Source organism: Marmota flaviventris, chromosome 5 (genome assembly GCF_047511675.1).
Source record: "Marmota flaviventris isolate mMarFla1 chromosome 5, mMarFla1.hap1, whole genome shotgun sequence".
In the NCBI taxonomy this organism is placed as follows: Eukaryota; Metazoa; Chordata; class Mammalia; order Rodentia; family Sciuridae; genus Marmota; species Marmota flaviventris.
This window is the reverse complement of record NC_092502.1, coordinates 35136519-35161712: the sequence shown is the minus strand read 5'-3', so window position 1 is coordinate 35161712 and position 25194 is coordinate 35136519. Positions and strand designations below refer to the sequence as shown.

The 25194-nt window shown below is 37.8% G+C and overlaps 1 protein-coding gene across 4 annotated transcripts; it reads right to left on the bottom strand.

The window, feature by feature from the left end:
* Window positions 1-850: 850 nt before the first annotated feature.
* Window positions 851-24521, bottom strand: Zfp62 (ZFP62 zinc finger protein). 4 transcript variants are annotated; one of them, XM_071612136.1, is made up of 4 exons: window positions 24375-24521; window positions 11682-14027; window positions 2462-2531; window positions 851-1492 (listed from the first exon to the last, which is right to left on the bottom strand). In XM_071612136.1, coding segments are annotated over exons 1-4 (2427 nt in total). In that variant the 5' UTR covers window positions 24376-24521; the 3' UTR covers window positions 851-1482. The 4 variants fall into 4 exon arrangements, with proteins under 4 accessions (XP_071468237.1, XP_071468236.1, XP_027810830.1 ...); XM_071612135.1 differs by lacking the exons at window positions 851-1492; window positions 2462-2531 and adding an exon at window positions 14649-14785 and having other exon boundaries at window positions 10165-14027; window positions 24375-24518; XM_027955029.3 differs by lacking the exons at window positions 851-1492; window positions 2462-2531 and having other exon boundaries at window positions 10165-14027; window positions 24375-24518.
* Window positions 24522-25194: the final 673 nt, after the last annotated feature.

Sequence of the window (25194 nt, the reverse complement as noted above, 5' to 3'; positions counted from 1 at the left end):
TTGTGTTGCTGGAAGTGGTGGTGCATGCCTAATTCCAGCGACTCAGGAGGCCAAGACAGGAGGATGGCAAGTTTGAGGCCAGCCTCATCCACTTAACGAGACCCTCAGTAATTTAGTAAGATCCTGTCCCAAAATAAAAATAAAAAGGACTGGGGATGTATCTCATTGGTAAAGAGCCCCTGGGTTAGATTCCAGTATAAATAAAATAAAATGGTTGTATCCTCACAAGAAATGAATGTTACAGATCTGGTTAGATCCTACCCACTTAGGGACCCCAGCATTAAAGAACTTCAGTGTGACGTGCTGAATATGTTTGTTTTCTGCCTGCCTCAGTCACCAGCTTACTTACAGTAAGACTTTTAATTCCTGATTAAATAATGAGGAACTTTTTAATTTAATTTAATTTTGTTGTTGTATGAGAAAATCTAAATTTGCAATGGGTATATGGTTCCTTTCCACCAACCCACCTGAAATACTACAGTTGTGGGTTTGACTAGAAGAAAGGTGTCAGGAAATCAAGAAAAGTGAGCTGAGACTCCCCAAGGTACCATGGTAAGTCGCATGGAGAAACTGAGTCATCAAGGCCATATTCTGTGAAGAAGTTCTAGACATAGCCTTTGTCCATTGTCCCCTACACTAACTGGTTAGGCACAGTGGAGAGAGGTCTTAGCCAAGGGAGTAGTGAGCTCAAGGGCTTAAATGCATTGATATGAGGCAGTCAACTTCAGAGAGAGTTGAAGAGCTGGGGGATGAGTAAGTTCCTGAAGATGCCCTTCAAAGCTCTACTAATTGTCAGTCAGTCCATGTATTAGTCTCTTTCCTATTGCTATAACAAAATGCTTGAGGCTGATACCTTATAAAACAAAGAGATTTATTTGGTTTATAATTTTGGTGACTAGAAGGTCCAAATAGCATTGAGCCAATGTCCTGGTGACAGGCCTCTACTGCATCAAAACATAGCAGAGAAATGGAAAGTCATGTGTAGAAGGAGCCAAGCACATGGGGGTGAGGTGGGGGTTGCTCACCTTATTACAACCTTCTCTCTTGAGAACTAAATCACTTCAGGAGACCAGCATTAACTCCTCCCAAGAGTAATCTAATTGCCTTGCACTAGTCTCTACCTCTTAAAGATTCCACCATCTCAACACCATCACTGAACTTCTAGGACATGGAATCTTTGGGGGGCACACTCAAACCATGCCCCAATCATAACAGCTTCCAGATGTGGGTAGAGGTGAGAGTGGAACTGGGTAATAGTGTCACTTTTTCCACATTAATAGTCAAAAAACTTTTTTTGTGGTGGGGAGCGGAGGGAAGATGGAGTAATAAGACCACACGAAGAAAGAAAAGTCTTCATCATAGTATTGCTGTTGTAGCATTTCTGTTGTAATATGCTTGAGTCACTGTTTTTAGAGGAAGAAGTCTCCTGATAAAGATGCTAGAAACTAGGAGCTCCATGATTTGTGCTGATCAATAGTAATTTTAATCTAATCTGAAAAAAGAAAGTAGGTAAAAAGGAATTAATAAGACTTAAACCCAAAGCCATCATTAATTATATATTAAAATATAAATCCTCTTATTAAAATAAGTTATTAGATTAAATTAAAACAACAACAACTATATGCTATTTCTAAGAGGCACATCTAAAACATAAGGGTACACAAAGGTTGAAAGTAAAAGAATGGAAAGAGATAAGCCATGTAAGAGTAATCAAAAAGAAGCCAGTGTTATTAATACTAGGAGAAAAGAGACTAAGTAAGAAAAGGCATTATACTAGAGATAGAGCTTTGCTTCATAAAGATAAAATTGAAATTGACTAAGAAGATATAACAATTCTATTATCTGTGTGGTCTCAATAAATCTAAATTCACAGAATTCTAAGAAGAAAGTACCTCAACAATTATCTCATTAATTGATAAATAAGCAGACAAAAATTCATCAAGAGCAGAGAAGATATGACTAATCCATTACAAACTCAATCTAATGCCTTTATATAGATAACTGCACCTAGCATTTGCCAAACACATGTACTTTTCAAGTACCCAGGAACCTTTTCACTAAGGTCAAACATGCTAGGCCATAAAGCAAATCTTGACAAATTTTGATTGCAGTCACATGGAGTTTTTTTTTTTTTAAATATTTATCCTTTAGTTTTAGGTTATTTTACATTTATGTAGTGCTGAGGATGGAACCCAGTGCCTCATGCATGCTAGGCAAGCACTCTACCACTGAGCCACAACCCCAGCCCCACATGGAGTATGTTTTCCAAATACAATGAAATAACTAAAATATAACTTAGGAAGTCCCCATATGTTTGGAACAGTAAAAATATACTTCTAAATAACTCATAGGATATCAGCTGTGCTTTCCCAGTTTTCATTTTTCTCTTTAATTATTTGTGGTTTCCTGGTTTTTCTTGTTCACTCATACCAAAGGTTTTCCCTCTTTCCAAAATACCAACCTGACTTTGCTGATCTTCTCTACTATGTTGTTTCCTGTTTTCATGCTCTTGTCTTCAATATCTCCTTTAACTTAAAAAAAAAAAAAAGACAAATCATTAAGTCAATTTAACAATAATGTTTGTACAAAGTTTTTAAAATTAAAATACAGGGTTCTTTTTCATTAACCTTTAAATAACTTTATGTAAAATATGAGAGATTTATACAATCTGAAGAGAAACCAGATTATTAAAGTAACTTATGAGTCAGTCATTTTCTAATTTTACATATAGAAAAATTATAGACAGGACAGGAAACCAATTCATAATTATTTCATTGACTGGAATATTTCCCTTAAGGTTTACATTCAAGACCAAAGAAACTTTGCCTACAACCCCAGGGCCTCTTCCTTTTAGATCCTAAAGAACACTCAAAAAAAAAAAAAAATATCCATGGTTAAGATGATCCATGGATAAGCCTGGCTCTTGCCAACACTTCTGAGTAAGCTCCAGAATATTTGGGGATTTCCAAGAAAACACGGGGGAGAAGTGAAATGTGTTCAGCATAAGTGGGCAAGGCTGCCTACGCCAGAGAAGCAAGCATGTATGTAGCAGCTTTCACCTCACCCAGCACTCTTCATTCCTGGACTCAAGTGGGAGACTCTTTTCCCTAACCCCTGACAGAAACAAAGCATGTTTGCTTAAAAACAACAGATTGCTTGCTTAGAAGCAAAATACCACTGAGAAACTATATTTAAAATTTTTTTTCTCACATCTCTTCTCAAAGTGTATGCGCATAGTGATTTTTTGGAAGGGTTTTCTTAACTTTCAGATAGGAATTGTCTTCTATTGTCTGAATGTCTAAATGTCCTTGGACAGGAGCCATTATACAGCCAGACTTACTGATTCATCCTTATAACAAATAATTCTCACTGCAGGCATTCTTCTTAGGGTTCTAATAATACTAACTTTTCTAACCTCATTACAACAGTTTGTTTCCATTATCTTGACAAAAGATGGTTGAGGACACACAAGCATAGAAAGAAAAGTTTGTGTGCATGTATGAATATGTAACAACAAATCCTACCATTCTTTACAACTAAAACGCACCAATTACACAGATAGATATAGAAATACACAGATAGATATAGGAGCTGGGTGCAGTGGTGCTCACCTGTAATGCTAACAACTCAGGAGACTGAGGCAGGAAGATCATAAGTTCAAAGCCAGCCTCAGCAATTTAGTGAGGCTTTAAACAAACTTGTCTCAAAAGAAAAATTAAAAAGGGCTGGGATGTGGCTCAGTGGTTAAGTGCTGACTATACTTGGTTGACTTTCTTCATGGATTTAATACTAACTGCTACCTGGGCAAAACCAATACTATTCGTGGCCTGAGAACTGTGAGGTATAAACGGGAACAGTGTCTCAGTGGGAAGATAAATTGAATTAAAAATGTTCTATTTTCTTCAACATGTCTCTGGACCAAGTCCCTGAGCTGAGGCAAGTAGAGCCATGGAGAGTCCTCCCAGGAACTTCCCTGGGGGCAGCTGTTTCCAAATTCTTAATGTCCTTATGCAGACTTCAGGTCTCCATTTTCTAGCCTCAGCTAACTCATCCTCAGGTGTTCCCCAGATGTTTTTTAATCCCATGAGGAAAAGTTCCCTTGCATCATATAGCTAGTATTTAGTACCATTTTACCACTATGGTAAAAGCCCCACATATGAACTACATAAAATTACATTTTAGGTTTTCATCTTAGACAAATTCACTAATAGCAATTGAGATGAGTGGAGGCTGGGGTTGTGGCTCAGCAGTACAGCGCTCGCCTAGCTCGTGCAAAGCCCTGGGTTTGATCCTCAGCACCACATAAAAATAAAAAAAATAAAAGTATTGTGACCAACTACAACAAAAAAAAACTTAAAAAAAAAAAAGAAATCAAGATGAGTGCTTCTGTGCAAGGCTCTTCAATATTCACTGTTTATTCAGGTTTTGCCTTCATGATTTCTTTTCCCTTCTTCCCTCATCCTCTTCTTAACTCTCCTGTAAGAGGACTAAACACATTCCATACTCCTTCTCATACTCCCCATATCCACAAGATGTAAGCCCTTTAGTATATTTTGGTAAGTTATGTTTTTCTAGGTATTTTCTCATTTTATCTAAAATTTCTAATTTATTGGCATAACATTGCAATATAATACCTTCTTATGGTTTTAATGTGATAGCATTTTGTAACATCAAACTTAAGACATTCTCCTAGATTTATATGCCCAAAAAAATGCTATCTTGAAACTTTTGTAACAGGATAAGCTCTCAAAGGGAATGTTTTTGCAATTATGCAGAATGAGAGTTTTTTGTTTTAAATATTTTTAGTTGTTAATGGACCTTTCTTTTATTTATTTGTATGTGGTGCTGAGAATCGAACCCAGTGCCTCATGCATGCTAGACAAGCACTTTACCACTGAGCCACAAACCCAGCCCCAGAATGAGTTTTTAAGAAACACAAGCAATAGTGCACACTATGGTTTTGGTGAGCATTGGTGAGGTATAGGCATTGTAATTTTACAAAAATGAGCTGTTTCTTTGTGATTTGGCTCATCTTAGACGGTTACATCCTGTTCTCAGAATTGTTGACTCAAGGAATTTAGAGGAAGTGAGGTATTCTCTTAGTTTCAGGGAGCAAGGGAGTCAGTGTATGTTCAGAGAAGGAAATTTTACCCTGCTGTATATTTCCCCCCACTTTTTATTCCTGACTTTGGTTATTTGTGCTTTCTCTTTTTTTCTTGATTAGTCTCATGAGAGTTATGTCAATTTTGTAGTCTTCCTAAAGAAACATACATATGGATTTGTTAATCCTATTTTTTCTATTTTGTTAATTTCTGCTTTTTATTACTTTTTAACATTTTTGGGGGGATTTGTTTTAACCTTTTGAGTGGTGCTTAGGTGATTACCAAGTTTTTGATATTCTAAAAATATTTTTAAGCTATAAATTTCTAAGCACTGCTTAAGCATCTTCCCACTGTTTGGGTATGTGGCATTTTTATTATCATTCAGTTAAAACATTTTTTATCTATGAACCATGATTTATTCATGTATTTGTCCATTTCTGAATATAATGGGAATGTCCTAGTTATCTTTATTATTAATTTCTCATTTAAATGCATGACAGAATTACCCTGATTTCCATCCTTTTAAATTGTTGAGATTTACCTTATGGCTCAGCACATAGTCAATTTCTGAAAAATGTTTCATGTGTGTTTGAAAGAGCATATGTATTCTTGATATAATAGTACATGTATATCCATTAGATTGCTTGTGAATCATATTTTTAAATGATTTTAAACCATATCTTTACTCATTTTTAGTCTGCTTGCACTGTTAATTACTGAGAGAGGTGTCAAAAATCTTTCAACTGCTTTGAGTTTTGTGAATGTTTCCCCACTTTTGAGCCATATCGTTAGATAAATACTAACTTAAAAACTGTTATATCTTCCTAATATTTCCCCTGAATTTTTTTCTTGAAGCAATGGCTCTCTTTATCTCTAGGAATGGTTTGTGCCATAGTTTATATTTCAGCTAATGTTAGTCGAGATATGGCAGTTTTCTATTGACTACTATTTTCTTTATATATTTTCTTTCTATTCTCTTACTTTCAAACAGTCCTTATATTTGAGTCTCCTCTAAACAGCACAGAGTGGGGTCTTGTATTTTTGTCCTGATGAAGTACATTGGATATAAATACTGATATTTTTGGCTTAAATATTTACCATCTGTTTTTTTTTCTTTGACCTATAAATTGTTACTTTTCTTTCATTTGCGATTTTCATTAAAAAAACTCTTATTCTATCCACTAGTATCAAAATTAGACTTTCTACTTTATGATTCCCTAGATTTTATAATTACAAGATTACTCAAAAACTTTATATTCATAGACCACCTCAATCCTTTATTTTTCTTGATTTGTTATTGTCTGGTGTTTTAAGTCTACTTTAACAACTCTAGATTATAATTATTTTATGTAAAACTTTCATTTACATTTGCCCACATTTCCTACTTTTTGCTCTTCCTTATCCTTAGTTTTTACATCTCATAACTCGTTGTGGTATTGCCTTTCTTCTGTAAGTTCTTTAGAATTTCCTTTAGTGACGGCCTGGAAGGGATCAATAAAATAAATATTTTCTCAAATGAAAATTTTTTTTAAAAAATGTGCTTATTTTGTCCTCATTCTTGATTTTTTTCATTGGCTATTAACATTCTAGGTTGAGTTATTTTCTATCTTTATACTACAATTAATTCCACTCTTGGCTTTTATTGCTGAGGAAACCAACAGTTGTTTCTTTGATAGTAATTTTTGTTTTGTCTTTTGCCAAGACCTTTTCCTCTTTAACCCATTAAGTCCCAAGCTTTCAATGCTACATAGAATGATGGGACATATGAAATAATTTTCTATAGTAACACTATGATATCTGTAGGTGTGGTTTTCATAAATTTACCTTGCTTTGTGTTCTTTGGGGTTTGAAATCAGTAGGCATATTTTTCATCGACTTTAAAAAATTCTCAGCCCAATGTCTTTCCCTTTTCTTGTGTCAAGACTATGACTAAATACAAAAACTTCTCAATGAAGCCTCCCCATCTCCTGTATTGTCCTATTTCCATGCTGCATCCTGGACATTTTTACATATCTTTCAATTAATTCTCTTTTCTGTATGTCCCACTCTGTTGCCAAATACATCTTTAATTATTTTAAGCACAGATGTTCTCATAAATATACCTGATAATTCAGTATGGGAAGTCTATGTGGGTCTGTTCCTTTCTTGGTTTTCATTTATGTTGCCATTTTTCTATGTGCTTATCTTTTGACTGTTTGGTGAAATAAATAAAAATGATTTATAAGCCCTGAGGTTAGAATTGAAGAAATCCTTTTTTGTGTGTGTGTTTACCAGGTGTCAGGTTGTTTTACCTAGATCTGAGTAAAGGTCTAGATCTGTGATCACAACTCATCAGGAATGCTTCCCCTTTCTCTTCTACTGGTTTGCTCAGTAACAAGGCAATTGTCTTTACACTTGGGGGAGTGGGGTCATATCTGATTCATCTTATCTTGAGAGGGTGGCATTTTGGGAACCCAGATCAACTGCAGAAAGATCTCCTAGTAAGATTCATCATTTTGGGTGGGCCTGGCCTTGAACTTCTGATTTAGCATCCACTGAACAGCATTAGCAGTCTAGAACAAAAGCTGTATTGGTGTTCACCTCTTTAATTATAGGACCCCATTTTTAAAACCAGTATTTTTAGCCTCCATGCTTTGAGAGGGAGGGGCAGTGCTATGGTCTAAATGTGTCAATTTGTTTCAAATTCGTTTGTTGAAACCTAATTGCCAACTCAGTGATAGTGTTAGGAACTGGCACCTTTGGGAGGTGATTAAGTCATAAGGGTACACCATTTATGAACTGAATTAGTGCCCTTTATTAAAGGAGGCCTCATGAAAAAGGAAAAGAAAAGCAAGGGGGATCTCATGAATAACAAAGAGAAATCAGAAAATAGGGATCAGGGGGTGAAGGGAGAGGAATGCTGAGGAGTAATATTGGCCAAATTGCATTGTTATATTTTGTGCATGTACATATATGTATGTAACAAATTCTATCTTGTTACATGTAAGGATGCAGGAAGAAGTTCCCATCTACAAACCAGGAAATGGACTCTCACCAGGCACATAATCCAGACTTGCTAGCCTTCAGAGCTGAAAAATATATTTGACTCAGTTTGTGGCTTTTGCTACGGCAGCCTAAATGGACCAAGAGGGCAAATTACCTACCTTTTAAAGACACCCAAACTGATCCAAATAAAAGCCTACCTTTAAAAGAAAGTAATGTCCCACCTTTTTTCCCTTTACAAAGTTTTTCATTCATTTTTATAGTGTATTTTTGTCGTTTTAATGCTCATCTACGACATTTTCCCATGTACATTTATTTGACTCTGAAATCTAGAGTTAAACAACATCTTGATCTCCCCCTTCTATATAATATAATCACTTTAGGCTTTTATGAATATCTTAATTACCCACTAAAAAAAGTGTTTGATTTAATTATAAGTTGGCAAATTTTGCTCCCCATGCCCTTGCATATTGTTCTCTGTTCTTAAGTGGGTAGGGGTGGTTCCTCACAACCATAAATTACTGCACTGGCCTGAGTAGGTTCAGCCTAACTAATTGGATCTGCTCTTTGATGTCCACCTGGGGCAGCTGAAGACCAAGAGACCCCAGATATACTCAGTATCTGTATAAGCTCAATTTATCTGGCCCTAGAACTATTTAAGGCCTGGGTCAAGAGGCCAGGGGCCCATTTTCCAAGCATCTAAATAGATGGGGACTGAAGTAGGTGCGTGCCTCATGTTCAGTGCACTGGAGTGCTTAGGATTCACATCTGAAAGGTGGCCAACCTCTACTTTGTTACTTAACCTGCCTTCCTGAAATTAGGCAGTGTACTAGGTCTGGTTGGAATCCAATGAATTGGAACTGTGCAGGAGGTGGTCAAATAACAGGCATCCTGACTGCCCTGGCCATGGGGCACATGGAAACTTCAGGTAACAGAATTGTCTTAAGAAGTCAGAGCTGGTTTCATCTTCAACAAATAAAAGGCCAATCTGTATCACAGCAACTACTGGGAATGGATACTCTTAAGGCCTCCTTTTCTCCACTCACCAAACACCAACCCTGCCAGATACCTAAACACATGTGCTGCTGGCTCTATTTAGGGTTTTCTCCTCCTCCCCATAAAAAGAAAGAAAAATCAACTCAATGTCTTTCATGCCTCCCTCTTTGTTGGCTGTGCTCACTTTCCTCTGAATACCTACAAAGGTTAGCTTAGTTCAGACATTCAATAGAAAGGTATTGTGATCTTTTTCTCTTATATCTGTCTCCCAGGTACTCCTGCTTCTATCCTCTCCCTATTTGGTGCTTAGACAGTGGATTGTGCCTAGTAAATTCTTAACAAGTATTTGCTGAGCAAATTAATTCAAATCTATATTGGATAGAGTCAGGTTTGCTAGTGTCATATGTAGAAAAGGACATACATCAACGGTGGTCATGGCATTTCAAAGTGGAACTGAGTGGTAGAAATACTTCATCTCCTCCTTTCTTTATATCATCCATCAAAACCTACAGGTATTAGAAGACAGTACTCTCTAGTGCTCCTAGAAAGCAGCATGGAAACTATCTGGCTGCAGTGACAGGAATCCTAATGAGATAGGAAACAATCTGGCTGGAGATTGTTTTCTTATAAACACAGATTCTGAAGCCACAGACCAGACTTAGAATTTAGCCTCTATTGATAAGCCCCACCCACAGTCTTTTTGGGTAAGTTAGTTAACTCAGAAGAGTTTACTTTTACCATGAGTTACCTAGCTAACACTTCTACATAGCTAACAATATTTTATATTAAATTCTACCTGTTCCTAACAAACTGTTTCTGTGGGGTGATTTCTCACATGGCCTGCCTACTCCCACAAGTTTTGATCTGGCCCCAAGATAAGAATCACATTGCTTACCTGTGGTCCCCTCAAAATCTATCTGTGCTTCTTCTAGTGGAGGCACCATCAGGTAAAATCTAAGTTACCAGGCTGTAGTATGAGTGTCCTGATGTTCTCTCTGGTTTAGATTTGGTATAACTTATTCCACAAAAATATAACACACAAATGGCTCTGTATATTTTTCTATCTAAAGTAAGTCACAGCCTGTTTACATTTGAGGAATTTCTTTATTGGAGTTCAATCTTACCTCACCACAATTACCTGGTCTTTATGGCAGAGCAGAATGAGCCCTGAACAAAGTATTCATAACATTTTACGACAGACAATATACACATGTAGTGCATGAAATCTTTACAACACATTCCAAAACAAACATTTGACAAGATTTAGAAACATGAATTTCCTCTCTCGATTACTAGTAGCTACTTAGTTTTTTAGCTACCACAATAAAATGCTCTCCTTCCCAACATTTCTATTCACAGGAATCCCTGAATTGATTCTTTCTGAAGGTGCAAATTCATGTTGAAGATTCATGTTCCATTAGTTATTGAAGATGGCAAAATACTCTCCATTGTAGGACCTTTTATGGTAGAATATGTGAATACCAGGTTTTCACTCATCACACAGTCATCATTTATTGAGGGGGTTCATTTGAAACTTTAATTTTCACCCATTCAACTCTTGAATTACAATAGTACATTTCACTCAATTTGCATTTTTATAATACTCTCCTACTCCTGTTAGATTTATAAGTTTATGCTTTTTACTTTACTACAAGGAAATCCAAATTTTTCTCATCCTATCCCCCAAACCATTCAATTACATTGTTAATAATCCATGATTACTAATAAATAAATTTATATTCCCTGAAGCCTATCTCTCCCTGAATTTGCCCTTTGGAGGCTCTTCTTGGATTTTTTTTTTCCCCACTGACCAATACAATCTTATTGGGATGCAAAGCTATGTCTGAATTTCCTACATTTCTATTCACAAAATTTACCCAAATATGAACTCTCTAATGGTGACTTTGTGATTTCTAATTGAAGTTCTTTCTTCATATACATTTTTATGTCCAGAAATGTCTGCTCACTTTGAGGATTTAAAAATATCCCATTGTTTTTGATAGGTTTTATTCCCATAATGGACTATTTTACACTCCAAAAGGGCTCAATTACTTTAACACTGGAGCCTTCTTTGCTGATTATGATTGAAAATCACATAGTAAAGATTACTCTTGATCATCTAAAATGGTTTCACTTATACTATGAAATTTGTAAGCCATGAATAAGGGCCTCAGAAATTCTTACATTCATAAGGTTTTTCTTCTATTTGAGTTCTTTGAGACTTAGTAAGCTCTGCCTCCCACAGAGGCATCCTCATCCTGGTCCCATCCAGAACATTCCCTCCCTCGTAGATTATCTTCTGGGATGTGCTACTATAACTTTCCACATTTATCACATTTAGAGATTCCTCTCCAGTATGAATTCTTTTATGCTTGGTGAGATTTGATCTGATATTAAATGCCTTCCCACACTCATTACAGCGGTATGGCTTCTTTCCAGTATGAATCCTTTTGTGTTGGTCAAGGACTGATCTATAATTAAAGGATTTCCCACATTCACAATTATAGGGCTGCTTCCCCTGGTGGACACTTTTATGGTTGATTAGACTCGAGTGTGAGATATATGCCTTTCCACATTGATCACATTCATAGGGTTTCTCACCTGTGTGGATCCTTCTATGCACTGTGAGGCCTGAGCTGTTCCTGAATGCCTTCCCACACCTATCACATACATAGGGTTTTTCCCCTGTGTGGATCCTCTTGTGTTGAGAAAGGAGTGAGCTGTAACTGAAAGATTTCCCACACTCAACACATTTGAAGGGTTTCTCTCCAAGATGGACTCTTTTATGGCTTATAAGTGTTCTGCTAGAGAAAAAAGCTTTTCCACATTCATCACATGTATAGGGGGTCTTACCAGGATGGGTACTTTTATGGTTAATAAGGCTTGAGTGTGAGATGTAGGCTTTTCCACACACATCACATTCATAGGGTTTCTCCCCAGTATGTATTCTTTTATGAACTTTAAGGCTTGAGTTGTTTCTGAAGACCTTTTCACACCTGTCACATTCATAGGGTTTCTCTCTAGTGTGGACTCTTTTGTGTTGAGAAAGGAGTGAGGTGTAGTTAAAAGATTTCTCACATACATCACATTTATAGGGCTTCTCCCCAAGATGAATTTTTTTGTGGTTTATGAGGGTTCGGTATGTGATGAAGGCTTTCTCACACTCATCACACTTAAAGGGCTTTTCCCCAGGGTGTACACTTTTATGATTTATAAGGCTTGAGAGTGAGATGTAGGCTTTCCCACATTCTTCACATTTGTAAGGTCTCTCCCCAGTGTGGATTCGTTTATGTACTTTAAGGCCTGAATTGTTTCTGAAGGCTTTGCCACACTCATCACACCCAAAGGGCTTCTCCCTTGTATGAATCCTTTTATGCTGTTCAAGTGCAGAGCTATAGTTGAAGGATTTCTCACAATAGGTACATTTATAAGGTTTCTCCCCTAGATGAATTCCTTTGTGATTTTTAAGGCTAGAGCGTGAGATATAAGCTTTCCCACACACATCACACTTATATGGTTTTTCTCCAGTATGAAGTCGCCTGTGAACCTTGAGGCCTGAATTGTTTCTGAAAGTTTTCCCACACACATCACATACATAAGGTCTCTCTCCAGTATGAATAGTCTTATGTTGAAGAAGAAGTGAGTTATAACTAAAGGACTTGCCACACTCCTTACATTCATGAGCTTTTTTTCCTGGGTGAATGCTTTTATGAACTGCAAGGCCAGAGCTATAGCTGAATGCTTTGCCACAGACATCACACTTGTAAGGTTTCTCTCCTGTGTGGATCCTTTTATGAACTATAAGGCCTGAGCTGTTCCTGAAGGCCTTTCCACATTCATCACATTCATAAGGTTTCTCTCCAGTGTGGATGACTTTATGTTGAATAAGGAGAGAGCTATAATTAAAAGATTTCTCACACTCATCACATTTGTAGGGTTTATCTCCAAAGTGAATACTTTTATGATTTAGGAGTGTTCTGCAAGTAATGAAGGCCTTCCCACACTCATCACATTCATAAGGTTTCTCACCTGTATGGATTCTTTTGTGGACCCTCAGGCCAGAGCTATTACTGAAGGTCTTCCCACAGATGTCACATTCATAGGGCTTCTCCCCTGTGTGGATCCTTTTGTGGACTCTGAGACCAGAACTATTCCTGAAGGCCTTCCCACACTCACCACATTCATAGGGCTTCTCCCCAGTATGAATCCTTTTATGCTGGTCCAAAACAGAGCTATAATTGAAGGACTTTCCACATTCATCACACTTACAGTTCTTCTCCCCAGAATGGGTACTTTTGTGGTTTATAAGGCTGGAATAGGACATGTAGGCTTTCCCACATTCATCACACTTGTACGGTTTCTCCCCAGTATGGATCCGTTTATGGACTCGAAGGCTGGAGCTGCTCCGGAAAGTTCCTCCACAGTCATCACACTCATAGCGTTTTTCCCCTGTGTGCATAATTTTATGTTGAACAAGGCGGGAATTATATTTGAAGGACTTCCCACACTCATCACATTTATGTGATTTCTTAAGAGCAATGGTATTCTGCTGTAGGCTGGCATGAGAGTTTCCATTAATGCTCTCAACACATTTACCTTGTTCACTGCTTTTCTGTTCCATAGGGACAGTCTGATGTGTAATATGCTTTGAGCTCAGATGTAAGCTTTTCTCAGATGCCTCATCTCGTTCTGTTTTTATATTTGTCGTGTTCTTGGTTTTGTCAATCTTCTCCCTGATGCCACTTTTGTCTTCCTTCATTCTTTTCCACTCAGGCTTTTCCAATTGATTCCCTATCTTGCTATCCCAATCATGAGTTTTATCAATAGATTCCTGCATATGATCCTTGTGAAGACCTTCCATTTTTGGCCACTTAGATTCTGCATTTCCAACATTTTCATATTTTTCAGTTGATTCCTCATCCTCAGTGCCCGTCTTCAAATGTGACACTAAACCAAGAAAATGAAAATGATACCTGTTCACTTTGTTTAGAAAAAACTGGAAGAATAACATTAAAATTCATTCATTCACTTGATAAATATTTATTGACTGCATGCACCATAGATACCATTTTAAATACTGGAGATGTAACAGTAGACATGACAAAATTTCTGTTAAAACCAGAGCCCTGAATTTCAGATCAAAGAGCTTTCCAATTCTTGCATAACAGTTTAGCATGACAGCAAGTTGAAATGATGCACAGAATAACAGATAACACTGATCAATTTTTGAACAATTAACCTAGTCATGGAACAATGAACAGAAGGTAGGAAAAAAATCTCTGAAGAACAGGAGACAGAAAGATTATTAAGATAAAAGTTAGGGAGTTGGGAGGGTGGTACTGGGTACTTTACCACTAAGCTATATCTCCAGTCCTTTTTAAAAAAATTTTTTTAAATTGTATTTTATTTTAAAACAAGGTCTTGCCTCAAATTTGCAATCCTCCTGTCTCAGTCTCCTAAGTCATTGCAATTACAGGCATGTGACACTGTGCCTTGCATAACTTTTATTTTTAATTATGAAAGTTACACATAATCAGCAGAGGACAGGCAAACTAAAGAAATCAGTACCTGTGTAGAGGTATCAGGGAGGTGGTTGTAGTTATGAAATCATGAGGATGATCACTGCAGAGATTAGAAAGAAAACAACCTGCAGCTGCCTTAAGTTGGTTTCCTTCCGGACTTTCCCTCCAAGGAAAACACTGGCCCTGGAAAGTGATTAGGGAAGAACTCTACATGAAAGAACATGTTCCGGCCATAAAGCTTTTATTCCTACTTATAAACAGGCTAACTATTGGGCAAATCAAAGATTAGATGCAAAACCATGAACCAATGAGCAAAGAAAATACAGTTGGCTCACCATATCTGCAGATTCTGCATCTGCAAATTCAGCCAATAATGAATTAAAACTACACAGAAAAACAAAATTTCATCCACATGGAATGTGTACAGACTTTTTTCTTGCCATTATTCCCTAAAAAATACAGAATGAGAAAGATTTATATAACATTTACAGTGCTGTAGGTATAATAAATAATCAAAGGATGACTTAAAGTACACAGGAGGATGTGTGTTGGTTATATGCAAACACTATACCATTTTATATAAAGACTTGAACATCTACAGCAGATTTTGGTGTCTGTGTGTATGTGGGGGTTTCCTGGAACCAATTCCTTTTGGTAACCAAAGAATTAATGGAATACTTCCTAAGTTCAAATACCCAGCTGTATGCCCCTGAGAAAGTTATTTAATCTCCTTATACAGCAGTTTGCTCCTGTGTAAAATGAAGGCAATAGAGTTGTTGTAATATTAAATGATAATATGTGTAAAAGCACAGAGAACTGTGCCTGTTCTTTGGTGAGTGCTATATGTTATAATTATTTGTTGGACTATTAAAATGAAGTCGAGTTATTTCAAGTCGAGTTATTGGATTGAGGTTTAAACCTGAGTGATTAAAGCACATGACTCAGAAAAGGTAAAATTCCAAAAACAGATTCTAAGATCTTTGTTCCCTTGAAGTCATACTACATATCATTTGTTTTCCATTCGTACCTACCTACTAAAATACTAAGTCCTGAGAAGAAAAGATACTATTCTAATTATTCTAAGCTAGTTACTCCTAAACCTTAGACAATGAGACATTTGCGATTAGATTTAATTAATTTTGTATTTTCTCCTCTTATCCTGAATGCATATCAGATTCTTGGATAATTACTTTGAAATCTGGATAATCGTACTTTGAAAACTCTATAAGTAAATGTTAGGAGGAAACAGGAGCAATAAAAGGAAGGTAAAATATATATTTTAGAGTACATATGAATAAATAATCACAGTCAAGCTGGGCAGTGGCATGTCTGTAATCCCTACTCAGGAGGATGAGGAGAGAGGATTGCAAATTTGAGGCCAGCCTCAGTAACACAGCAAAACCCCGTTTAAAAGAAAGAAAAAGTAAAAAACAGTCATGATCTAACTTATGGATAGAAAAGACTCCAAATTAAAATTTACAAAATAGGGAGGCTAGGGTTGTGGCTCAGTGGTACAGCACTTGCCTAGCATGTGTGAGGCATTGGGCTCAATTCTCAGTACTACATATAAAATAAACGAATAAAATAAAGGTCCATCAACATCTAAAAAATTTTTTAAAAATTTTACAAAACAGGAGAAGCAGTTAGGAACTCAGGAGATCACTAGGAAGACAATCATTCAGTAGACATTAAATCAAAAGGTGTTTCAGCTGAGAGAATATCACAAAATGACTATTATGTAATTAAATATTATATATTAAATACTAAGTAAGAATCAACTGAGGTCACTGAAGAATGGTGGCATGGCTTACTTCCCTGCTTCCTTTTATTACTTTGGATAAAGTGGTCCATGTCACTTAAAGTGTGAGGGCTACTATTTGGGCATAATTCCAGAACCATTAGCAGCAATACATCTGTGCTCGGAATGCTGTTCCCATACATATCAGGTCCTGGTCCACTCATTTCCTTTTCAACTTTGTCCCTTCCACTTATACTCTCCAGGACAGAAAAATGTTTATGCTTCTATAGTAATAAAGCCAAATTTCTCCTTTAAAAAAATACAAAAGAAAAAACCCACAAAAAATGTTAAGGGAAAAAAAGAAAAAAAAGGCTAAGGGGGTACAAGTCATACTAGATATTAAAATATACTATAAAGCTTCTATAATTAAAATAGTGTGGTACTGGTACATAAATAGAAGAAAGTTCAGAAACTTCCCCAACTACACATAGAAATCAATGGTAAAGATGGTATCTCAAATTACTAGGTAAAATCCATCTTTTATGTTTTAACAACTACAAAGCCATCTGGATAAAGATATTAGATCCATTCTTCATAACATACATAGGAATAAACTCCAAATGGAACATAGCTCTAAATAAAAAAGCTATACAAAACATGGGTGAATGCCTCTATAACCTGGGTATAGAGAAAGCTTTCTATAAAGATGCAAAATAAAGACTGAATTTAACCACATAAAAATAAGATTTTATGGTAATAATACTATAAGCAAAATTGAGAAATAAAAGACAAAATAGAAGAAAATATTTGCAACATAACATATATAAGGGCCAATATCCTATTATACGAAGAATTTTCAAAAAGTGAAAGAAAATAAGACTAAAATTCCTACTGAAAAACAGGCAAAAGATATGAAGAGATTATTCACAAAAAGAAATACTAAACATGAAAAGATATTCAACTTCACTAATGAAAGAAACATAAGAACTATAGTAAGATACCATTTTGCACCTGTTACATTGGCAAATATTCAAAATGCGATAAAATATTCTATTGAGGTTGTGAAGAAAAAGTATTCTCATACATTGCTAGGAATACAAATAGGTACAACTCCTGTGGGTAGAAAATCTGCCGATATCCAACAAAACTGCATACACATTTCCCCTTTAATTCCAAAACTCCAGTTCTAGGAATTTATACTAAAAGAACACTTCCAATAAAACAAAAGTATAGCACAAAGTTTTTCATTATAATATTTTTTGTTGTTTTTGCTTTTAGTTTTTGGTTTATTTTGTCATTTTTTTCTTTTTCATTATAACATTTTTATGACTGCAAAATCTGGAAAACTACGTAAATGTTCGAGTATAGATGATTATGCTATGGCACATATGCAATATGCAGTACTAAAAAATGATGAGGAACATCCTATTGACATGCAGCAATTTCCAGGATACACAGTATTATAAAGTAAAAGTGAAATAGAGTATATATGCTAAAGTTTGTGTAAGAAATAAAGGAAAGTAAAGAAAAAAAAGTAGCTATCTACTTATCTTTACAGAAATACCAGAAAATTGTCATTACTTAAAAGGGTGGAGTGGGAGAAGACAGCAGAAGGGACAGGGGAGAAATATACTCTATAGCATCTATATAGCATCTATATAGTATAATAATGTTCTGCATATTCAAAGAATAATATTAAATCCCTAATGATGAGAAAGGGGGAAATTGCAAAAACAAAAAGCAAACAGAAACAAATGAACTCATTTGTGTTTCACATGAATATCAAAACCACAGGGAGGAAACAAATACAAAGAACTAGTTCATGTAACTTAGGAACATAATATTTGACTATATACATTCAGGAAGATAGGATAGGAGTGGTTTGGTGCACAGAAGGATATCTATAAATTACCCTTAAATTATTGAAAAAAATATTGTATCTATGAAAGAGCAAGACAATAAAATGAAGTAAATGTTAACTATGGGTGAATTTTAAAGGGTACCTTTTTTTGTAAATTTATAAAAAAATTCTCCTCTTTGTACTACTTTCACCACTCTGTTTCCTACTAGTATCTTGATAAAGTGGTCTTCGTGTCCCATCTCCCCTCTAGCCCCATGGAATTAACCTGATTTCTTCTATTCAGACAATGCTGAATTAGCTTTTTCTAGGTCAGGTGCTTGCTCCCCAGACTGCTTGTCCCTTGGATGCTGCTGGCCTCCTTGTTCCATCTTGAATCTTCTCAATTTACTCTATATACTTAGATACTAACCCCTAGACAAAACTCCTACCACTCCTATAAGCTGTCTCTTAGATATTCATCTCTGTCCCAGATCCTTCTCTTCAATTACAGACCTGATTACAATTATCTTTAATTACAGACCAAATTATCCACCCCCGCTCCTCCCTTTGCCTAAACCAGAAGGGGGACTCTTATTTTCCTAATCTACTCCAAAACAGCCCATAAAACCAGCTGATTCCATTGCTTAAATAGTTCTCAAGCTCCCACCTCTGCCTCCATCTCCATTTTTGCTGCTAAGACCTTAGTTTAAACCCTTCTAAATTATCTTCTGAGCTGCTACTATATAGTCTATCTGCCTTCATTCTTATGCCTGTCCACTTCTTCTTCCAATAGCTTTTAAGAATTTTATACAATGCATACCTGATCACTCCCTGCTATGGTTTGCATGTCCCCGCCAAAACTCATGTTGAAATTAAATTGCCACCATTGCAACAGCATTAAGAAATGGGTCTTCCCTACCCCTCCCCTCCTTTCATTTTCTTCATCCTTCTTTACCTCCCTCTGTCTTTCTTGGTTCTGGAGGTTGAACCCAAGGGCACTTTACCACTGAGTTATATCCCCAGACTTTTTATTTTGAGACAGGGTCTCCCTAAATTGCTTAGGGCCTCATGAAATCAACAAGGCTGGTCTTAAACTTGCAATCCTCTGCCTCAGGCCTCCTGAATCCCTGGGATTATAAGCATGTGCCACCACTCCTGGTGCATCTTTTTCTTTCTTATTTTGAAAAATTATTTATTTATAGTACCGGGAATGAACACAGGGTACTCTAACACTGAGTTACACCACTGGCTTTTAAATTTTGAGATGGGTGTTGCTAAACTGCTCAGGCTGACTTGGGACTTGTGAGCCTCCTGTGTCAGCCTGGACCCCTTCCCAGTAGCTGGAATGATAAATGTGTGTCAAACAGTCTGGCTCTCATTTGTTGTTGTTATTTGTTTGTTCTTTGAGATGGTGTCTTGCTATGTTGCCCAGGCTAGCCTTCAACTCCTGGGCTCAAGGGATTCTCCTGCCTCAGTTTCCTGAGTAGCTGGGATTATAAAAGCACACCACAGAAGCCTGACCGAAGTGGGACTTTTAAGAGGTGATAAAGTCATGATGGCTCTGCATCTGTTATGAATGGATTAATGCTATTATCTTGGGATTGTGTTATTTATAAAAAGGCAAGCTTAAGCCTGGCACAGTGGTGAATGCTGCTCAGGAGGCTGAAGCAGGAGGATAACAAGTTGCCAGCCTGGGCAACTCTGTAAGTCCCTGACTCAAAATAAAAACAAAAAGGGGGCCAGGTATATAGTTCAGTGGTAGAGTGCCCTGGGTTCAATATTCATTAAAAAAAAAAAAGTGAAAGGGCAAGTTCAGCTCCATTCTGCCCCTCTCTCTTTGCTGTTCTGCCATGTTATGACTTCCACCATGAGGTTACAGCATAAAGACCTTCACCAGATGCCAGTGCCTTGATCTTATCTTGATCTTGGATGTCTTAGCCTCCAGAACTGTGAGAAATAAATTTCTCTTCATTATAAATTACCCAATCTGTGATATTTTGTTAGAGCAACAAAAAACAAAGTAACACATTTCCCAGGCCAGTCTTCTGCATCCAACCACTTAAAACTGATTCTTTGAACATAAAATAGACCACGCCACTCTCATCACCTCATTGCCACTACATGCACTGATTCTGAGTCTGCCCTTTCTCTGAACTTTTTAACAGATTCTTAGCTCCTTTCATGTCCTTCGGGATTATCTGATTGGCTGCTGACTGGCCTAGTCTGCATGTAATCACAAATACTTAACTATATACCTCTCTACGCTAGTCATAAGCCAGGGATCTCCTGGTTCTGGTTCTGTTCAATCATCTCAGTTTGGATAGGTGCATAATGTCTATCACTTAGTGTAGTTCACTCCTCTTATTGAGTAAAATGAAAATAGATCAACATATTCACTGAAAACAGCTCAAAATTCAAATTAATCAGTATCACAACTAAGAAAATGTGAAACAAAAATGCAGAACACCAAGATAGCACTGGAGTAAGTGCTGCTAAAAACTAAAGGCCTTAAAGAGAATGTAACAAAATATTAATTTATGCTCATAAGCAATACTGAAAATGCATTCTAGTTATCTCTGAGGCTGAATGCTGCACAAGAAACTTAGATTATGATCCATACCTTGCTTTCTTTACCCTGGTCTTGAGCTATTCCTAGAAATAAAGAGAGATAAGACAAGGTCTAGCCATCAAGGTCCCTGCAGAGGAGAAGGAATGCCTCACTGGAAAACAATCAATGAGATAAAAATGACAGAGACAAAGAGTCCAGATAGAGGAAATGGGTGGGGGTGGGGGGTACAGGAAGGAAAGACTGCCTAGAAGAACTAGGAAGAGGGTGGGAAGAAAAGAGTAAGAGGGAAGAGCAAGTGTAAAACAACTGATGTTCACCACCCACTAGACATCTGGAACACAGGACAGTTGGCAAAGCTGGACAGGTGGGCAAAAATAAGGGCTGTACTAGGGTCGGACTCATACTAAGGAGTACAGACTTGTCTCAGGAGTTTTAGACAAAGGAAAAGCAAATGTATGTAAGGATTTTGAAAGATCATTTATTTTACTAAATCAGAGGTTAGTGATCATTTTCAGTAAAGGACCAAAGAGCAAATATTTTAAGCTTTGTGGGCCATATAGGATGGTGCTTATTGTTTTGTTTTTTTTAAAATATCCTTTAAAATGTAAAAATCAGTCAGGTACAATAGTTTATGTCTATAATTCCAACAACTCAGGAGGCTGAGGCAAGATAATAAATTTGAGACCAGCCTGAGCAACTTTAGCTAGACTCTTAACAACTTAGTGAGACCTTATCTCAAAATAAATAAAGGGAACTGAGGATGTAGCTCAGTGGAATAGCAAAGCACCCTTGGGTTTAGTCTCCAGTACCCTCCCCAAAGGGAAAACTCATTCTTAACTTATAGTCCATACCCACAGATTACAGGCCCAGTAGTTTCCCAACCTACTGCCTATTCAATAATATAAAGGAACCAGAGTTACTTTGGGATGGTGTGATAATGGTATTGTAGCTGTTAGAGGTCCCCATTTAAAAAAAAATATGCCAACTGAAATATGCATGGCGTCTAGAATTTACTTTTAAAATACTTCAACAAATTAAAAAAAAAAAAAAAGCAAAAATGAGACAAATGTAGCAGAATCCTGAAAAGAAAGATCACTCATACTAATTCCAGTGGGAGCATGGATTAAGAGGGAAGAGAATCAAGACCTGGAGTTCTAGCAGGTTATTAAAATCAGGAAGACTAATGTGGGGCTGTCATATGTCCCCTATGACACAAGAAAGGAATTACTCCAAAATCACAACTCTTCCACAGAGAGGGCCAGAAAGGTCCGAATTTCTTAGAAGTTCTCAAAGCTGGATGGGAAACCCCTCTCTAACCAGTTTTCAACAGGGATCATGACCCTGAATATCTGGTTAAATTAGTCAAAGTCAGTCACAATGCTCTTCATTCTTTACAAAACTATGTATCACTTACACCTGTGGGCATTTCTGCCAGTACCAACAAATAGTTTGTGATCTACTACCATTACCAACAAAAGTACATGCTGATAGTAAGAACGTGAACTCAATTTTTGTCTCTGCACCAGAGTCAGGAGCCACTTCTTAAGAGCCTAGACAACTCACATGAGCATAACTGTGACTCACTCTGGGGGCTGAAAATTCTTTCCTATAATAACAGACTGCAACAAGAAACAGGTACAACATATCAATCACTACTCTGAATTTCCAAGGGGCAACAATATTTCACAAAGCAATCTACTATCTCAAGTGTCACACTGGGATTCTGTCCCTTAAGTTCTTGGATTATATTTGACTTGGAGATAACTGGAGAAAGAAAATGAGAGAGAATGTACCACAAAATGGTTACTAACAAAGAAGAAAGAGAACCTAGAACGAGGAAACAGGCAAATGAAAGCTGGGACTAAGGAGTAAGCAAAGAAGGAAAGAAAAGTGATATGCAAAGGATAAAAGAGAAAATGGTTTGTGTTGTCTAGTTATTTTTGCATTTAGTTTGTGAATATCTGAATTGTAAATGGTTAACATGACTTGTTTCTATTGCTTAAAAGCAACAGTAAGGATTAAAGGTGATTTTTTTCTAAAGGTTGGAAAAAAAAAAAAAACAAGAAGAAGAAGAAGGAACAGACTCATACCTGGTAATGGAGAATAGATTTCCAATTGGCCCAGAAAACAAGGTAAAGGAGATTTTGAAAAGCAAGTTGAGAGATTCCCTGAAGCTAAAGGGGCAGGGACTGGCTTGAAGAAAGTCATGGATAGAATTAGTGTCTATTAGGTCAGTGAAAAACACGTCTCCAGAGGGAAAAACTACTTCATTTTTATATAGTTTTATTTGTTCTCTAAACACTCTACACAGTAATTACAATACTGATTTGACATTTTAACAGTCTGCCAATAACTGGCTGAGTTAATGTAAAACAAACATTCCTTAAAAACCTTAATCTAATATAATGGCATTCAGTACTATTGTTAGGGGTAACAAAAAATTAGAAATAATCCAAATTTCCCTGAATGGAACTAAAGCAAATTATGAACGTTCAAAACATCTAAACAATGACCAATCCAAAACCACGGCTCTGTAAAACAAAAACTGTTTTCTAATATGCAGGGATCTATAAAGCAGATTAAGTGGAAGAAGCAAAGGGCATCAGGATGTACTGTATCATCTTTGAAAAAAGGGAGAACTAACTACATTTATATCTGCCAGTTTTTAAATAAATTTTGGGACATACACTCAAACTAAAAGTGGTCACCAAGGAAGTAAGGGTTAATAAAAAGCTAAGCAGATTGGGGGAAATCTTTTCACCAACTTTTTAAGTTTTTATTATTGAAACCATATGAATATATTATATATTCAAAAATTCATTAAAAAAAAAAAAAAAGTTGGGCTGGTGACCTAGTCTAAACGTCTTAGAACAACACAACCAGCCCTGGACTACCCCCAACCCACGTTTGTCTTTTATATTCCCTCAACCTGGCTTCCTCCAGGCTTTCCCGCAGCCTAGAGGCCTCTTCCACCTTCTTTCTCCCTACACTAGTCACTCCTCAGATTTGAAGGCCCATGGCAAGTCGCCTTCCCCAAGCATACCCCTGCCGGGGGCCACAAAGCGCTTTCTGGGGGCTCCATCCACTCCTGCAGCAGGAGTCTCTCAACACCACTCACTCACTCACCAAAAAGAAGGAGTAGGCAGGTCGAATCAGAACACCCCTAAGGATCCTTCTGGCGCTAGAATTTCCTCCTAAGTCCCAGGGCCAAACTTAACTGTAACCGCGGCACCACAGGGTAGTTATTTTAAAGCGCTTATTTTCAGGATTGTCTACCCTCCCTGTCCAAGACAGCAATGAACAGTTAAGGAACACGGGGGGCGGGACACGGTCCTTCCTTGGAAGTCGGGGCAGCCCTAACACGACCCTGGCCTGCTCAGATGACAGGAGTTGGAGTCCTGTCAGTTTCAGAGGCGGGCCCTACACCCTTTGGCAGGCCTGAGATTTTCTTTCCTTCCCCTTTTCTCCCCTGGAACCCGCCTCTTGAGACGTGTGTGGGGAGGGCATGCTTTCTCCCAGGTCCCGCCCGAGACCCAGGGGGCAGCCTGGACCGGGCCAAGAAGGGAAGGGCGTGGCAGGCAAGGGCCAGGGGGGCGGGAGCGCAGGCGGCCCGGGACTCACGTACTGGCTGTGGCGGCGCCGCGGGAGCCCGGCCGCCAGCGGGACAAAAGCTCAGACGGCCCGACCGGAAAGACCTGCGCCAACCCCAGGGCACTTCCTATGACTCTCTGGGAAGCTGGAGGACTGACTCGATGGTATGCCCTCTTTTGGACACGTGACCGAGGATCCTCTTGGCCCGCTTAGGCTTGGAGAGTGGGAAGATCCTCCAACTCCTATTTATTTAGTACCGGTGCTGTGGTCCGCACTTGGGGCGCGGCCTAGAAATTACAGGCGGAGTTTCCTGTTTTCGTGGACTTGACATTCAGGGATAGAATGGGGCGCGCGGTAGGAGGGGGAGCACAAGTGATAGCATGTGGATTGGTAGGATAAATACCTAACTTCCTACCGATGTACTGGAACACATAGTTACCGAATGAAGCCGAGAGAACGACCTGGGGAGTGGGGGGATCCAGATGGGGTCGGAGGAGAACCCTGGGCTGGGGTTCTCCTAAGCTGTTTCCAGAACCTAGTGGGGCACGGACATAGTGGACGAGAGTGTAAATCCACTGCTTGGGTTGAGAACCCCCACCGAACCCCCCTCTGGGCCTGCTGGAGTGAGGAAAGGAGCTAACCCCGGGGTTCTAGACCAGACCCCTTACTATGCTGGCTTGCTGGATTCGCACTGACCGGGCCTTTCCACACCCTGTCTTGGTGCGGGCTCCAAAACCCAAAGCCTAAAATAACTGCAAAGAATGTGTTCTTCCCATGCTGTTAGTGTTGACATTTAACTTCTTTTTTTTTTTTTTTTTTCCATTTAAATGGATTCAGTGAGATCTAAAAGCCCA